The 17,427-nt window shown below is 38.9% G+C and overlaps 1 protein-coding gene across 12 annotated transcripts in view; it reads right to left on the reverse strand.

Annotated features, from left to right (window-relative positions):
* The window catches only part of ROBO2 (roundabout guidance receptor 2), a 556,155-nt gene that overhangs the window by 499,506 nt on the left and 39,222 nt on the right, over nt 1-17,427 (reverse strand). For all 12 annotated transcript variants that reach the window (XM_081138222.1, XM_081138229.1, XM_081138230.1 and 9 more), the window contains exon 2: nt 1,104-1,430. In XM_081138222.1, the coding sequence (XP_080994348.1) occupies nt 1,104-1,430 (327 nt within the window). The remainder of the gene's footprint in view (nt 1-1,103; nt 1,431-17,427) is intronic.

Here is a 17,427-nt window from a genome sequence, read left to right on the forward strand (position 1 = left end):
AAGTGGAAAAATACAAACTTTTTTAAGACCCAGTTGTTTCCATCTTACTCACAGTTAATTCTAGATAAAAATCTTTCCTCAAGATAGATAATATCAAAAATGTATGATACTGTTTAAATTACTATACCAAATCCTTGTTATAAACCTTGCTAAAAAAATATCATGCTTTTAAAATTATTCTGGACTATAATCCATGAAATTGTGGAATCAGTGTCCAGATAGCTACAAAGCACTGATACTGTGATTTACTAGTGCTATTTGGGTTATCTGATTAATAAATATATATATATATATTTTTTTTTTTTTTTTTTTTTTTTAAACGTCAAACTCAGGGAGAATCATTACTTACTGCTCATTCCTAAGACTGAGGAAGGCCCTCTGATGGACGAACTTTCTGTCCCTACAGAACCAAGATCTCTTCTCTGATCATTTTTTTAATACATAAAGTTCAGTTGATGTCATTGCTACTGGGTTCTGCGCCACATGCCTAGTATGATTCCTGATATCAGCCTGGTAGCGAGGAGTTAACTTAACCTGGGGTATATATTCTTCTAACAGAAGTTAAATTTAGAAGCACGTGCATATACTATCAGTGAGGAACAGGTAACAGAAACAGGCCCAGTACTGAACTCCTCCCTTGCATCTGCCGCCCCGTTAGACATGCACTCTTCCCTCGGACACTGCCCACCCTGCTTGACCACGTCTCATTATTAATATAAATACCCGGGGACAGCGCCCCGGCCGGACCTGCTCGCCCGGCTCCCCGCGAGGGGCGGAGGAAGGATGCGCAGAGCGCGCGGCCCATCGGGGGCCTGGGCATCTGCGGGGAGCCCGGGCATCTGCGGGGAGCCCGGCCTCCTGCCCACACAGCGTGTCCGGAGCCTGGGCATCTGCGGGAGCCCCGGCCTCCTGCCCACACAGCGTGTCCGGAGCCTGGGCATCTGCGGGAGCCCCGGCCTCCCACCCACACGACCCGTCCAGGGCCTGGGCATCTGCGGGAGCCCCAGCCTCCCGCCCACACGGCCCGTCCAGGGCCTGGGCATCTGCTGGGAGCCCGGCCTCCCGCCCACACGGCGCGCCCCGGGGCCCGCGGGCTCACTTACGTGCCACTTCCAGGGACGCGTTGCGACTCACGGCCTCGCCCAGGTAGTTCCTGGCCACGCACACGTAGCTGCCCTCGTCGGGCTTGCTGCGGCGCCCGTGCACGATGCGCAGGAAGAAGAGCGAGCCGCTGGGCAGCAGCATCCTGTGCGAGCGCGGGTCATCCTTGTCGGTCTCCACGCGCTCGCCGTCCTTGTACCACTCGATGGTGGGCGTGGGCCGGCCCTCCGCCTTGCAGTTCAGGGTGGTGGGCTCGCCCTTGGACACGATGACGTCCGAGGGGTGCTCCACGATGCGCGGGGCGAAGTCTTCCTGCCGGAGCCGGGACCCTGCGGAACAAGACACGGTCAGCACAGGCCTTCCCGCCCTGCGGCCGGCTGCGGTGCGCGCGGGCTCGGATCCCTGGGAGGCTCCCGCTGCGGTTTCAATCGCCTTACTCTCCCGGTCTGCATGCACCTCCTGAGGCACCCCCGTGCCGCCGTGAACGGAGACAATGTAGCAGTCAGTGAACGCCTTAGTTCTGACGCTGTGGCGAATGCCCATGAAGCCAGGCCAACGAAAGCAGGAGGCGGCAGGGTGCGGGGAGCGGCCGAGCAGCTGCCCTGCCCTCAGAGCGCTTACTGCCCCGGGGGGGCAAGCCAAATGCCCCATGCCCAGACACGCATAGATGCCCCATCATGCAGCCAGTGTGCTGCCAGGCTTGACCTAAAGAGACACACCTTACGTACGAATACGAGCTAAATTTATCAGATGGGGAAGCAGCTCAGGGAATGAAACCGACTGCCCAGGAGCGCAGAGGAGTTACGCAGCAGAGGCAGGATTTGGATCCGTCTATGCGGGACTGAAGAGCTCGAGTATAAATCACTGTGTTAGAATGAAATGAGAAATGCGCTCTAGGAAGAAAACGAGAAGCTAAATATTAACTCTAACTAGAGTATGGTAAGAAGTCTCTCCCCAGAAAGGTGGCATTTACATTGAGCTGTAGAGAATAAAGGTAGGTCAATAAGGGAGAAAAGCATTCAGATAGAAGAAACCGGACCAAAAGAAGAAAGAAATTAGAGGACAGGCACAGGGCATTTCACAGCCAGGGCGGAAACGGACACTAGGTGAGGGGGGAAGGTGGTCTGGGTGCCCCAGAGGAGACAAAAGGGCTTTAAATTGCGTGGTAGGGAGTGTGACTTTCAGTCTCCAAGGCTAACAGACTTGGAGGCAACAGCAGGTGGACCGCCTGTGCCTTAGAAGGACACTCCTGATCTGTAGCGTCAAAAAAAAGGTAGCAAGGAAGGCACAAAGGCAGTTGAGAGTCAGCGTTAAGTATTCCAGAGAATAATAATAAAACAGACAAACAAAAAACCCTGACTTTGAAAGATGATGCTGACAGTAGGGAAAAGAGGACGATAGAAGGCACATTATAAAGCAGCGCTTGGTAGAATTTGGTCTGTCACATGGAGCAAGGAAGAGTGACGGGTGCCAATGACTCCGCTGTGACCGCAAGGAAAGCAAGGCCATTAACGAGAGGGACCTCTTGGTATCCTCTCTCTGAAATCAATAAAGATATTTTTTTTTTTTAAAAGTAATTTATAGTACACTGGTCAGAACTTAAAAAAGAGAAAATAACTAAAGATACCCAAAGCATTAAATATGGAGAGGTAATCACATCATGTGTCACAATAATAAAGAAGGTTACATATTGTAAGCACCGGGTCCCTAAAGCACGTGAAAAATTTGCAGTCTATAATAAAAGTAAGAATTCTTTTAAAAAGTAATAAGAAAGATCTCAAAGTATTTAACTATGAAGGGCTAATCACAGTCTGCAAATAGCAACATTCGCAAATGTCAGTGTCTGGACACACAGCCACAGAACCTGATCCTGAAGCGCATCAGGAGTTCTACGCTGCTTTCGGTGTAGCAGGGATATGGTAGGCTGCTATCATCCTGTTTAGACAGCCTCCCTGTGCTCCACCCTCCCACATGCAGTCATCTACTTTCTCCCAACCGTCAAAGTTGTTCTGTCATTGAAACAGCCTGGATGGACCTGGAGAGGATCATGCTAAGTGAAATAAGCCAGTCAGAGAAAGACAAGTACCACATGATCTCACTCATAGTGGAATCTAAGGAACAGAACAGATAGGACCACAGACAGGGAAGCATGGATCAGACGGATAGATCTCAGAGGAAAGGCAGGAAGGAGGGCGGGACAAGATTAACCAAAGGACGTATAAGCATATTTGAACAGCCCATGGACAAAGACAATGCACAGGTGGGGGCCTGGGGTGGGGTGGGATATGGGTGGAGGAGGGTAAGGGAAGGAAGTGGGGGACATCCGTAATACTCTCAACAATAAAAAACAAACAAACAACTACGCAAGTGAATCATCCATGCTATCAAAGTGTATTTACTATATCAAATACTTCCCTACCTTATTAGGCACTTGGCCTGCCTAAGGTCTGGGTAAGACCTTAAATACAGGGGCGGGCAAAAGTAGGTTCGCAGTCGTTTGTATGAAACACAGTACAATGATTAGTAAAAATACAAGAATACACTCTGAGTTTAGCATACTAGCGTAACTATAAATCTGCTTTTGCCCACCCCTGTATATTAATACCTAATTAAATATTAAATAAGAAACTTATAAGAGAAAAATAGTCAAACTGAATCTAGCGTATTAAACTCAGAGAATTTTACTCATTTATCTATAACATATACAAACTATTCTAGTGTTGTCACGTTTATTTATTTATTCATTTTAAATATATCTTTATTGATTTCAGAGAGAGAAAAGGGAGAAGGAGAGAGATAGAAACATCAATGATGAGAGAGTCATTGATCGACTGCCTCCTGCGCGCCCCTGACTGGGGATTGAGCCCGCAACCCGGGCATGTGCCCTGACCGGGGATCAAACCAGTCAGCACTGATCATAGGTCAATGCTCAACCACTGAGCCACACCGGGCCCGGCTAGTGTTGTCGCGTTCAAATATTCTTCTAGTAACTTTATTTCCAGTATTATAAAAATCTCAAAGAACATCTACAATCTAAATGTAAGAGGTGCTTACATTTAGATTATCAAACGATTCGAAGAAATTATAGAAGCAAATTTTCATGACCTTGAATTAGGAAAAGTCTTTGTGGTTATGAAACTAAAAGCACAAGTGACAAACAAAATAATAGATAAAATGGACTTTATAAAATTTAAATGTTTGTGCTTAAAAAAACACACACATAAAAAAATGAAAAGACAACTCAAAGAATCAGGAAAAAAAAATTGTAAGTGATATATCTGATAGGGGATTTTACAAAAAACTCATATAACTCAATAAAAATACAAATAACCAAATGTAAAAATGGGCAAATGATTTAAATAGACATTTATCTTTAAAATGGCCAGGACACACATAAAAAATGCTTTACATCATTAACTATTAGGGAAATGCAAATCAAAACCACAATGAGATATACTTCTTAACCATTAGGATGGCAATCATAAAAAAAATGTAAAATAAGTATTGTCAGTGATGTGGAAAAATTGAGAGTCTCATACATTGCTAGTGGGAATGTAAAATGGTTGCAGCCACTTTGAAAAATAATCTGGAGTTCCTCAAAATGTTTTAGAATTAATACATGACTCAGAAATTCCACTGCTAGGGATACAACCAAGATAAATGAAAACTTAAATCCACACAAATCCCTGCACATGAATATAATGTTCATAGCAGCGCTATTGATAATAACAGAAAAGTGGAAAGAACTCAAATGTCCATCAACTAACGAAGAGACAAATGATGCATAATGGGATATTACTCAGCGATAAACAGGTAGGAAGCACTGATAAACACTACAGCGTGGATGAACCTTGAAAACATCACGCTAAGTCAGAGAAGCTAGTCACACGTATTGCATGATTCCATTCTTATGAAATGTGCAGAGAAGGAAAATCCCTAGAACAGAAAGTAAGTTTGTGGTTTTCTAGGGTGGATGATGGGGTCAGGGGTGAATGGAGACTGGGAAATCTCCTCAGGGTAATGAAAATATTCTAAAATAGATGATGCTGATGGCCGCACAATTCTCTGAAGATAAAAATTACTACATTATACACTTTAAGTGGGTAAACTCTTTGGTGTATGAATTATGTCTCAATAAAGACATTTTTTAAAAGTCATGAGTAAAGGCACTGTGAACAAATTTATTACAAGACATTGTAACAATTGGTATTCACTCAAACCAACGCTTAGGTTATTTTCTTCATTTATTATTTTAGGTTTTAGATTTAATCATCAGGCCAGCAATAGCTAATAGGGCATAAACTAAAGTTGAAAGGTCTTCCCAACCAGATATTGGATAGATGGAGAGGAGGTGTACACAAAATACAGCTAGTATAATTTAAAAGTTTTGATATTATTCAAAGTGAGGGGATTAATTTCGAGCTCCTTTAAAATCAGACATTACACAACTATAGCAGAGCAGTGACTCTTAGAATGAATAGGTAGGTCCTTGAATTCTTTGACACTATATATAAAAATGTGTATTCATGTGTGGGCAGGAGGAAGTAGGGGTAAGGGACACCATAGCTTTCATCAAATTTCCAAAGAGGTCTGGGACATAAAATTATGAAGGGCCACTAAACTACTGAGCTACTTACATTATTGGACTAAAACAAGCCCATTATTTGGTTAAACAAACAAACAAATAAGACAGCTGAATTTGTCAACCAAATTCATTGGGAATTCAAATCCCAGCAGTAGAGGGGGCTGCCCATCACATGAAGTGCCCTGAAACAGTTTAACCTCCAGAGCTTTGATACCCAAAGGCGTATTTTGGAATAAAGGATGCAGGGCCCAACCCCAGGCCTGCAGGAGCAGAATCAGCATTTTAACAAGATCCCCCGAGGGATGCATACGCTTGTTACTGTCTGAGAAAATACTGCTCTGACCAGCTTTTGTATGGCCCTGTGCTAAGAAAGTTTTTACATTTTTTAAATGTTAGAAGACTGAGGAGGAATAAAAAGAAAACAAAGAAAGACACCACTCAAAGAAAGAGAGCCCACGTGGCCTAAAATGCTTGAAATATCTGCATCTGATCCCTCACAGAAAAAGTTTGCCAGTCTTGCTCTAGAACACCTGCTCATCACTTTACATTAATAACTCCAGTTTTTAAACTATATCCTTCCTATAAGACCACAAACCTGTTTTCTCCAGATTCCAGATGAAAGAAAAAAAAAAACTTTGACAGAATTCTTAATATTGCCTGTGTAGTGAGAAATATTCAGGATTCCTATATGAACACATAGGCTAAGCAATGTATGGGAATTACTATCTTCAATTGTAACTTTCTCTTCCAGCTGACCTGCAAGCATGGACCTCTTTTTATATCTAGATTATTAACTGGGCAGCCAGATAGCCGTTGTAATTTAAAATTTTTATTCACATGACCTTAGCTATTATATAAAAAAGGCAATGGAAACTAGTTGCAGAGTTCTAAAGATGAACATCCCAAATGATCATTTTTACTGTCCAAGAAAGTAAACTATAAAATAGTAAAGAAATGTCCATAATTGAATAGTTAGTTGAGGCATAATTAGAACTCAAGACCTTTAATCCAAAATGTGGCAGGCATTTTTTTAAAAAGCATAGAACGCACATTACGTTATGCTAATTCCAAAGCCTTCTTCTAAAGTTGATTTCCATAAAATGAGTCAAATGCATGCCTCCAGTCATAATGCAGTCAGAAAACATCTTTCTTTTTCAAAATATGATCCTTAGACTACCTGCCTTAGAATCACTTGGAATATTACTTTAAACACAGATTCTTGGTCTCCCCAGCAACAAGATGCGTCAGAAGTGACAAGGGGAATGGTCTAAGAAGCTGCATCTTGAACATGTTTGCCAGAAGGTCATGCACTTAAGACTAGTGAGATGCAAGCATTCCACAAAAATATCAAGATTGTCAGCTGCATGGAGATCTTTGAATAATGTTCTAAGTATCCAAATTTACGTAACAGATCACTTCTGCTTCTCAGAGACTCCCAAGCAATGATTTTGTAATGATTTTTGGTAAAGCATTTGATAAGAAAACAAACTGAGTCCTTTATTAGCTCTTCAAATTTTAGAGATTTGGAGGTGAAGTTCAAAATCATAATTTCTGAACGAATTTAAATTTAGTAGTATTTAGGCAATAACCTCGCATCTGCAGTGAGTGCTACAAAAACTTTTGTTTTCAGGAAGTCATTTCAATTACATAATAAAACAGGATGATAAAGCACCTAGAAAAACACTTGTTGATGTCACTTAATGTGTTTCAAAGTTAACTATCCCTGCCTCCTTAGTCACTAGACATATAGCAGTTCCTTCAACTAAACTTAACTTGATTCACATATTAGCCATATCTGGTTAAGTTAATCAACACACTTCACACTTTTCTGAATTTTTTTCAAGGGCAGAAGAAATTCTTGGCAAATTAGAGACTGTGTGCAATACAACTGCCCCCAGCGAAATATCAAGGCGGTGTCAGCTTTTGGTTTTCTAAAAATAAATAGAAACACTGTGAACTAGTTCATCATAATTATGCTTGCTTTTATCAAAATATTTTCGGGAAAAAAAAATCTCCTAGCAAAATTAAGCCAGGGAGATTCTCTGTGACTAATCCTGAAGGTGATCAGATAGCCCCCTAAGTTATCGCTCCCCCAGTTTGAGAGGGACACAGAGCAATGTGAAAAGTGCAGACTGCATGGCCCCTCACAACAAGAAGAGGGCAGGGTGGTCATTATAATGGACATGAGTTATTCATTAGCAAATATTTATGCCTCACTTTTACCAGGTACAAACCTTAACACCAATGTGTCAGCAGTTGTTTTAGATCATGAAAAGGAATCAGATATACAGACCACCAGGTCATATAGTAAACATCCAGTATATCTTATTTTTCTCTTCTACAGATGATCACAAACATACTTTCCAAAATGTTCCCCTTAAGTTGGAAAGGTGTTACCACTTTCTATTTTGCCAAAATAAATCCCACTCAAAATGTTCTGCATAAAAAGAAAATTTTCACATTGATTAGTGAGCTAACATAATTTGTGATAAAATGAAATGAATCAATCATTCCATCAAGTCTGCCCTTACAACTTCTCCATTCTTGAATTTTTCTTGATGACTAAATTCCAGTGTACTTGCCTTATAAGGAAGAGGGAATGGAAAAAGGCTATGAGATTTTTTTTTTTCTTTTTCTAGAGCTCCTGATATGCTAGGATGCGGTGAGAAAGTCATTGTTTGGAAAACATAAAGACTATTGTATTCATGTGAGCCTTACTGAAACTCTCTCAGATTACCCTAATTTGGTAATGGCCTAAAAAACATAAGATTTTCATTCCTACTGGAAGCACAGCAGTGCCATGTTAAAAATGAGTTTAAATTAGAAACAACATCAAAATTGAAGCCTAGAAATACTACTTACTTATTACAAACTTTCTACATGGCTTTTTGATGTAGAAAACTAAACAGCTAAGTGTATAAAAGGGAACTGACAATAATAAAAGATGGGTCCTATCTAAGATGTGTCCCATCCACCTTAACAGGCCGCTTTGACTGAAAGTTTCAGTTGAGTAATATGCGCCTAGCAGCATCCCTATTGCCCGGTCTTCCAGGTCCAACAGACAGAAGGTTGAGCTACCAGAAACCCTCTTGTTCCAAATCCCCATTTCACAGATTAAAAATAATAAAAAAAAATAGAGAACCAAAGAAATGAAGTTTCTATCTCCAAAACTGAGACTGGAACAAAGCTCCCTCAGCTGTGATCCCAGCTCTGTTTTTAAGATGACTCTCCCTTCTCTATTACCCCTCCCATATTTATGAAATCAAAAACAGAAAGTCTAAAATAGAAAGTCCCAAGCACTAGATTTCAGTTGCTTTTTTTTGTTGTTTTTTTTTCAAGAGGAAAAGTAAATTACAAGTTCATGGTTTTATAACATGATCACACTCTCTGTGGCTGTCACGTCATAATGACATATCTAAAGGAGAAGACAATAGGTAGCAATTTGAATTATTAGCATGGAGCAAATTCTTTATCCAGTTTTATTAAAAAATAATTGACACCCATCACTGTATAAGCTTAAGGCATACAGCACAATGGCTGATTTACATATATTGTGAAATGATTACCACACAGGTTCAGCTAACATCCGTCTTCTCATATAAATACAATAAAAAGAACAGAAGAAGGAAACCAAAGGTTTTTTTTCCTTGTGATGAGTGTTGAGGATTTATTCTCTCAACACTTTCCTATTTCCTACCCAGCAGCGTTGGCTGCGGTCATCACGGCGCCCGTTCCGTCACCAGCGCCTACTGATCTTATGCCTGGGTGCCCCTCTGACCACCTTGCTCCTCCAGCTCCCCTCTCCCAGCCCCTCCGGCCTCTGCCACCCCCGGCACTGCTAACTACAGGTGGTCTGATCTTTCTTTCTCTCCCTCCCTCCCTCCCTCTCTCTTCCTCCCCCTCTAAAAATCAAAAATCTATTTTTTTAAAAAGTCCAACTGGTAATACATGGATACTTATCTTAAAAGTAAATCTTCCATCTATTATATAAAATACATTAGTCAAGATATTTAAATTTTCCTTTTTCAGGTGAGCAGATTACTACTTCAGGAGAAGGTAACGAAGATTCATCAAACTTTTTCTCTGAATTTCACAACTGTATTTCAGGCCTCTATTTCTGCAGTCCTAACAAAAATTGCTGAAAATATTAAAAGTGCAACACACTTCCCTCTTTCTTTCCTTCACCACCCTATTTTATTCAGTACCTTCATTAGCTAAGTTTTAACTGCTTTTCGTAGTCCTTCATTTTGTGGACTCCTACACCCAATGCACTGAGCCACTGACCTGACCTGAGCAGGTGGGCCCAGGAGACCCACCAGCATCCAGGGGGAGAGCAGTACTGCTCTAGGCAAGATAGAACCAGGAGCCAAAAGCAATGGAAATCAGGGGTGGAGGCATGGAAATAACTATATAACAATGAAGAGAAACCTTGGAACCGCAAGTCTGAAAGGTCTCCAGAAAATTTTTAAGAGTTATTCCCTCCTGAGAAAGTAATTAAGTTTCCACTTAATGAATTCATTTTTCAACAATTCAGTGAGGAGCCAATGTACTAACCTGGACATTCATCCAGTACTATTTCAAATCAATTTGCTACATCTAACCATGGTTGAAGGCATTCTTTAAAGAGTGATTTGCCACCAAATCAGAGGTTTTCATGGGTTATGCAGATCTGCTTTACAATGACAAAAGCAATCTCTATTCCAGGAAGCTATCTTTGAAATTTAGCTTATTATTGCCTTATTTATAATATTTTGAAATATTGCATTTTGTTTTACAAAAGATGATGCAATGAAACTCATTTAATCATTTAATTGTCGAACAATGATTAATTTACTAAAAACCATCCATATTTATTCGTTGGAAATTAGGAATGGACTTCCACAAAATGGCATTCTACTTATGTAAACTCCTAATGGAGTGAAAACATATTGACCTTCTATTTCCTAAAGAATATATTCTGAAAATGCTGTAGTAGCATATCTTAGTAACTGTAGATGTCAAAGGTCCCAGTATCAGTGTCAGAAAACACCATTCTTACTAGCACTAGTATTTTACACATGTGTGCTAAGCTTTGTTAAATAGTTTTTCATAAATTTGCTCAGAACTCGATATATTTTCCTCTAACCTGAAATGTTTAATTATAAAGTTAAACTGAGATTCATTTTAACTGAATCGTAGTTGATACGATTAGGTTAGTACCGGTATGTTTTATAGGTAAGTAAACCAAGGTGTGAAGGTTGTATCAACCTAATCGTAGTTATAACTGTAGACAAACATTTTTTACTATATAGTATACTAAGGATTTTTTTTTAAAGAATTGAAAATATTAGCACAATCCAGAAAGATTTTAAAGAGAATAAAGGCTAAAACATTACCTAAAAAATCACAACTGCCAAATATATTAGCTCAATCATGCCTAGGCAATGCACACAATGACTGATTTTAGGCTTGTTCCAATCAACATTCAGCTACTTAAAGAAGTTGACCTAACATATGAATCTCATCGCATTACTTTGTCATCTTTTTTTTATATGATTCGTAAACCATGGATTGGCTTATGTGGAATGGAAGCAAGGAATGACGCCTCAGAAATTAAGTGTAATGTAAAATTTTGTGGGCATATCTGCGTGGGCCTTTTTAAGAAATGATAAGGTACATCTTTGGCAGTTATAGAGATTCTTAGTCAACAAGAACACTGTGAATTGAAATTGTTCTTGTCCAAATGCTGGATAAGAGTGTAAACTCAGACACCTTTCTTACCCTCTTCACACCTTGGTTTACTTATCTGTAAAACATACCCGGACTAACCTAATCGTATTGTTGTGGTGACTGAATGAGATTTTTCCATATGCTGAGCACTAAGTAAACGTTCACAACTATTAGTGTTTTATAATGTATAATTATTTTACTGTATAACCTCTATTAACTATTCTCAAAGGAATTCTGACCCTATAAGGACAAAGGACTACTTACCATCTGTATGACAGTCATTTATGCAATAGTAGGTTATTCAAAATACAGCTCTGCCTACTTCTCTACTGTAATATTCTACTACTGCCAGCTCCTACCTACCTAATTAAAAGTCGTTCTATCTGATACACCTTACTGACATTTCTGTAAAGGCTTCATGTTTTCAACAACTCTGAAACTTAGATTTGCCAAGTACTATAAATTCCAAAGTTGACAATCTTAGGTGCTCAATCAATATGTTATATAAAAATGCATGAGTAAATATACAACTTTTGTTATTCTCTCAATAGAGTGACAGGTAGCTATACTTTTTTTATTTAAAAAAAAATCTATAACAACTAAAGACTGAGTCTACTGTGCTTCATGACTAATTGAAAGCGTGGGACTGTAATACCAGACACTACTATCTGTGGGTGCAGAATAAATGATTTGTAAGCTATATTCACTGGAATTTAATCAAACATTGATGCTTAATAATTCTTTTTATCCACCTTAAATGTTATTGAAATAAGTCATACCAATAGTGATGATTTTTGTTTATGAAAATCTTGAAACCATTGTGTAACTAGTACATATGAAACTTCAATTTCTTGGTTGCTCTTCCATTATAAGTTTAAAGAAGATTAAGGAATATTAAAAGAAATATAGTGAGGCCACACTGTCCTGACTTAAGTTAAATGACATGATGGGAACAGGCGTATTATCAGAACAATGTCTGAAATTAACTTTTACTGGTAGTTCAAGGGGACGGTGAAAACAAAATCATTTTTCCCCTTTTAAAGCAACATATTTTTCCTTGAAATCTCTAAATTATGGCTTTACAATGTCAAAAACACTTATGTATGTGAGTCACATTCATAATTTTTGTTAAGTACAAAAGCAAGTTATAAAATAATATGTTGTTTATATTTCTCCAACTTACTTTTGTTTGTGTTAGGGGGACATATATAGAATAAATTACAAAGTAAATATATTAAAATGGCTATTATTTGGAAAATAAAATAAGGTTGAACCTCCTGCAATAAAGACCCAAGTCAAAGATGAATATAGTGAGTCCAAAGACCAAAAGTAAGATTTTCTCCTGAATATTGTGTTCAGTTTTCTTTGTATTGTACAGTGAAATGTCGGAATTCTTTTTCTGAAGCCTGCACCTTGGAGAGTAAAGGAGGTATACAAAGGTAGGTAAATACAACTTGTGCTTGGCACTTTGTCTTTGACCTTCCTGCTCAGAACGAATGGGCTTTCACAGTTGACCAAACTGAACAGAAGTGACAGCGTCATATATGTGCGGAGGTCTTTACAGGACACAAGCCTAAATTCACTTTTAGGGTATTTACTCCACTAAAAAACACCTCAGACAAGGTTTTGATCCAGAATAGGCTGAAAAAGAGGCCATGTTTGATCAACTGCAAATAGTTCTTAAACTTGGAATGAAATCTGTTTTCAAATCTTTAGGACACTATAAAAAAATTTTTTGAGTTGGCCTTTTGCTCTCACTTTATGCAATGCATTAAAATAAAAATAAATATACGCAATTTAATATCTTTAAGAAATACATTTCATCCAGTTTTATTTGGTAAATCCTAATGATTGTGATATGACATCTGCCATAAGTCTCTGCAAATGATCTGTTAAATTTAGACTGAAAATCAGACTTGCTTTAGTTGAGTGAATAGAGAATATGAGTTACATTAATTATCAGAATACTTTTCATTCGAGGATCTACTTGTCTTCATTTATGTCTACTTAGCTCTATCTGGCTCTGCCGATACCTTTAAAAAGTGAATGATTTAATACTTTAAATTTCCATTCAAGGAATGTCTTCTGTTTCAGAGCAAAATGACCACCAGTTAACATCATTGTTGCAACAAACACTGCGCGTAGTTTTCAGTTAAAGGATCCTGTGTGCAAAGAGAAAAAAATGACTTGTTTTTCTGCTGAATGGAAAAAAGCAGAAAATGGGAGTGCTATAAAAGTTTTTAAATGATCTTTTTCTGCTTGAATTATGTTTCACTAAAACATGTCCAAGAATCAATTCCTTAGGTCTCTCTAAAAATACATGTGAAGTTTTTTTTTAATAACTTATAAAAATGTGATTTTCTACTCAGTTCATTCATTTTGAAGCCTTATCAGATGAGAGATCAAACAAACCAGTCATCCTGGGTTTTCCCAGTTTCTTACCATGTGACATGGAATTACTTCCATCCAGCCACTCTCAAAATGCAAAGCTTTCTTGTTGCAAAACAAAATGAGTGGAACTCACTGAATTATTCTGGATTATGCTGAAGGGGAAGAAAATGTTGATAAGTGGGGATATTCAATTGTATAAAACTGGAGCAACTCCAACAGACAAGAATATTAGAGCTTAGAATAACCTGGTATTTTTCAAAAATAAAAAGTTGCTTTTATGGTCAAGTACTCAGCACATGAAACTCTGACAAGCTGGGTTTTATAAACAAGCTACAACTAAAAATGTGGAAGAAAATAAAAAGTATGTGAATTTTTTAAAAGTATGATGATATGTGCTTAATATTCAATGTAGGTATACTACTTTCGAAGGAGGCAATCATTAAGGTGTTTTCTTTTCTAAGAGATATAAAAATTGCTACTCACATTAAAAAATAAAAACCGTCGTTACTTTTGTTATAAATTTCCCTCACACAGGAGAGGGAGAGAAAAATCTCTGAGTTATATGTAAACTGTTGAATCAGAAGTCTGAATGGAATCTAACAATGCCTGACTCGGTGAGGAGTCTGCTTTTAGACTTCTGCTCTTCTTCAATGCTATCCACAGGAAACGCATCCCCTCTCACTGGGTCAGTTATCATTTCTATGACAACAAGAGCCAAATACCTAGTTTAGTGTCTCCAGTGATGGAAAGCTCTAGTTTTGATCTGGTGCCCACTTGAATGCTCAATCTTAACCTCAAAATAGATCTCAAAATAGATCCTTCACCTCGCTCTTTGTCCCATACCTCATCCCTCTCTGCTTCCCTCCGTAATTCCATTGTTCTTTAGGTCCTTAGCACTAAAAATCCCAGTTGTACAGTTTAACTCTTCAATTTCTTTCATATCCCCTTAGAACAGATTCCTGTGGATTCTTTCTTCTTTCACTTTGCCTGCCTGTCAGTTCCATCTCTCTCTAGACTCAGTTTCACACTCTCATTTTGCCAAGATCTTCATGGTTTCTCTGTTCCAAATATAGTATCTATTCCTCTCCCTGTCACTGCATACCTAGAAAAAAGACACAAGGATTTTAGAGAGCTAGTTGCAACTTTTCTTTAAACAAACAAACAAAGAAGTAGGTAAACCAAATAAGTTTTTTCAAACTTTCATGGAGTATTCTAAATTCTTCTCATTCCCTGGGCTAGTAGAAATCCATTTACTCAGCCAGCTGAATTACAAATTGCACATATCTAAGTCCAGCTTATGTAGCCAGGATTAAGCAAATTGCCTCGTGAGTCTTATGTTGAAGCACAAAACCCTGAACCACCATGCCAAGTCTGGGCATTCATTTGGACAGCATTTACTCACGCTGCCTTGATGTCTTTGCAACACTGATTTATAGTCCAAGGTGCCAGAACATCTTTTCCTACATTCAAAATTGGCCATGTTTCTGAGTTCACTGAAAATTTGAAAAAATATGTTGACTGTGTGGGGGAAAAAATGAAATGCAGAACGCTCCATTTCAATGAAGTAGCTTATACCTGATCTATTTATCTAAATTGCCCATACTGAAACAGGCTTGTGGACAGCTGCCTTATATGAATCCTGAAATGATGATGCAGGCATCGATAAGACCTGGCTGATTTTTTTCTATTTGGCTTATGAGCACCTTTAAATATAAAATAAAGAAATATTACCTAGAAAATAGGGCCTCCAATAAATACTTAAACATTCCCTGTGAGATGATTAGCAAAAAAAAGTGTAGTGGCATTGAGGTAGTTAAAACACATTCACTAGCCTCACTATTTATATGTCTAGTACGCCAATTTGAACTCAAATGCACAAAAACGCTTAAACACAATTCACAGCAAAATTACGTCCACTGTCTAAAGTCTATCAGCAATTAGGAAATAAGGAGGTTGTGTATCTGCTGTCATTAGTTTACAACCAAGTGATTTCTTTAATTATCCTCGTTGGGGCTCAACAAGGTATTAAGTCACAGAAACAAAGGCATGAATCAGAACACAGTGTCTGGCTTTGCCAGGCTCAATAAGCACCACCTTGATGTACTGATGGTTCTTAATGAAGACAACAGCCACCAATTAGACAACTGACAATTATGCTGAAAACTGAATTGTCAAAACAGGAACAAGAGACTGACCCCTGAATACTAAATTTTTTTTAGATGGCATTTAATCAGTCTTTCCAGAGCAAAAGGCAAATCATTGCTCTTGACTGCAATGAGAGAGTCTGCTTCACACTTTATGTTTTGCAGGCTTGCATCTTAGCTGTTTTCCTCTTCTAAATTTGGCTGGAACATAGCTTGATACACTCTCTCATTATGATCAACTTGTACTGGAGAGTGAATGTGAGAGAGAGGGGCCACACAGAGTGTTGGGGGACCTAAGCAGGTAGATTCAGGACTCAGACAGACCTCAGGCTCAATCCCGGCTCTTAGAGGGCAGGATGTGTCTGCAGTAAAATATATGGATATCAGATTCTTTAGCCAATATTGGGGGGGACTAGGAAAGCTCTCTTAATATTGGAGTCTGAAGAGAAGCCCCAGGGCACCCTGGGCGTGGAGTGGCCATTTATATAAATATATTATATACAGGAGATACATATACATATCATATATATATATGTGATATACATATATTGTATTCCTATATTAAAAAAGAGCTCACTGCCCACAGAATTTTCTTTGATAAACCAAAATGTTTAAAACACTTAACACACTTGTGCATAAGCCACTGCCTTCCACCACATAATAAAAATAGAAATTCTTCCTGCCTGCATACTGGCAGGCAGCCCACGTTTGCCTGTACTATGATTATTTCTGAATGACTTGGCACAACCTTTAATGATATGCTTCTTGCATCACAGGATTCGATGTTCCATTTTTGCCTAACTCATCGCTTTAGTCTCCAGAAGTTGCATTTGCCTGATTATCATTAATACACAGGGGCATTCCTGCACGGCTGTCCTTAGAGTCCACACCCGAGGGCTGCCTTAGAGGTGAGGTCACCTTTGGACCCTCCACTGGCTCAGCTCCCTTGGATGGGGGCCAAGACAGAGCTGCCTTATGCTGAATTTCACTGCTGTGGCCGAAGGTGCAATAATAAGGTTCCCAAATCAATACCCCTTGGATTTTAAAGGGTCATAGTCCCAGTCTAAGCACAAGCATTTAAAATGATCCATTTCTCTTAATTTCGTTTCATTCAACTTTTTTCTTTAACACTCGGTATCAAAATGGACCACAGAGTCAGTAACCTGCAATTTTTCAAAAACTAGCATACACCCCTCCCCCCACACACACAAATACACACGTGCGCACACACACATACAGGGATAAACACAGTCACAGAATCATAGGTACAAAAATACTTCGCATTTTTCCCTTTAAAGGGGAATCTGCCACTCAACATTAATGTCAAATATTTGAGTCATTAAACAAAACACAGAACTCCAGCAAATATAAAAACCATAACACACAGCATATGTAATTATATTATTGGGTTACTATATTCACTCATTTTTAGTGGAACTGTACCTAGTCGGTAGGTAACGCAAGGCTTCAAATATCTGTATATTTATGAAGAGAAGT

This window comes from Miniopterus schreibersii (assembly GCF_964146895.1).
Source record: "Miniopterus schreibersii genome assembly, chromosome: 5".
In the NCBI taxonomy this organism is placed as follows: domain Eukaryota; kingdom Metazoa; phylum Chordata; class Mammalia; order Chiroptera; family Miniopteridae; genus Miniopterus; species Miniopterus schreibersii.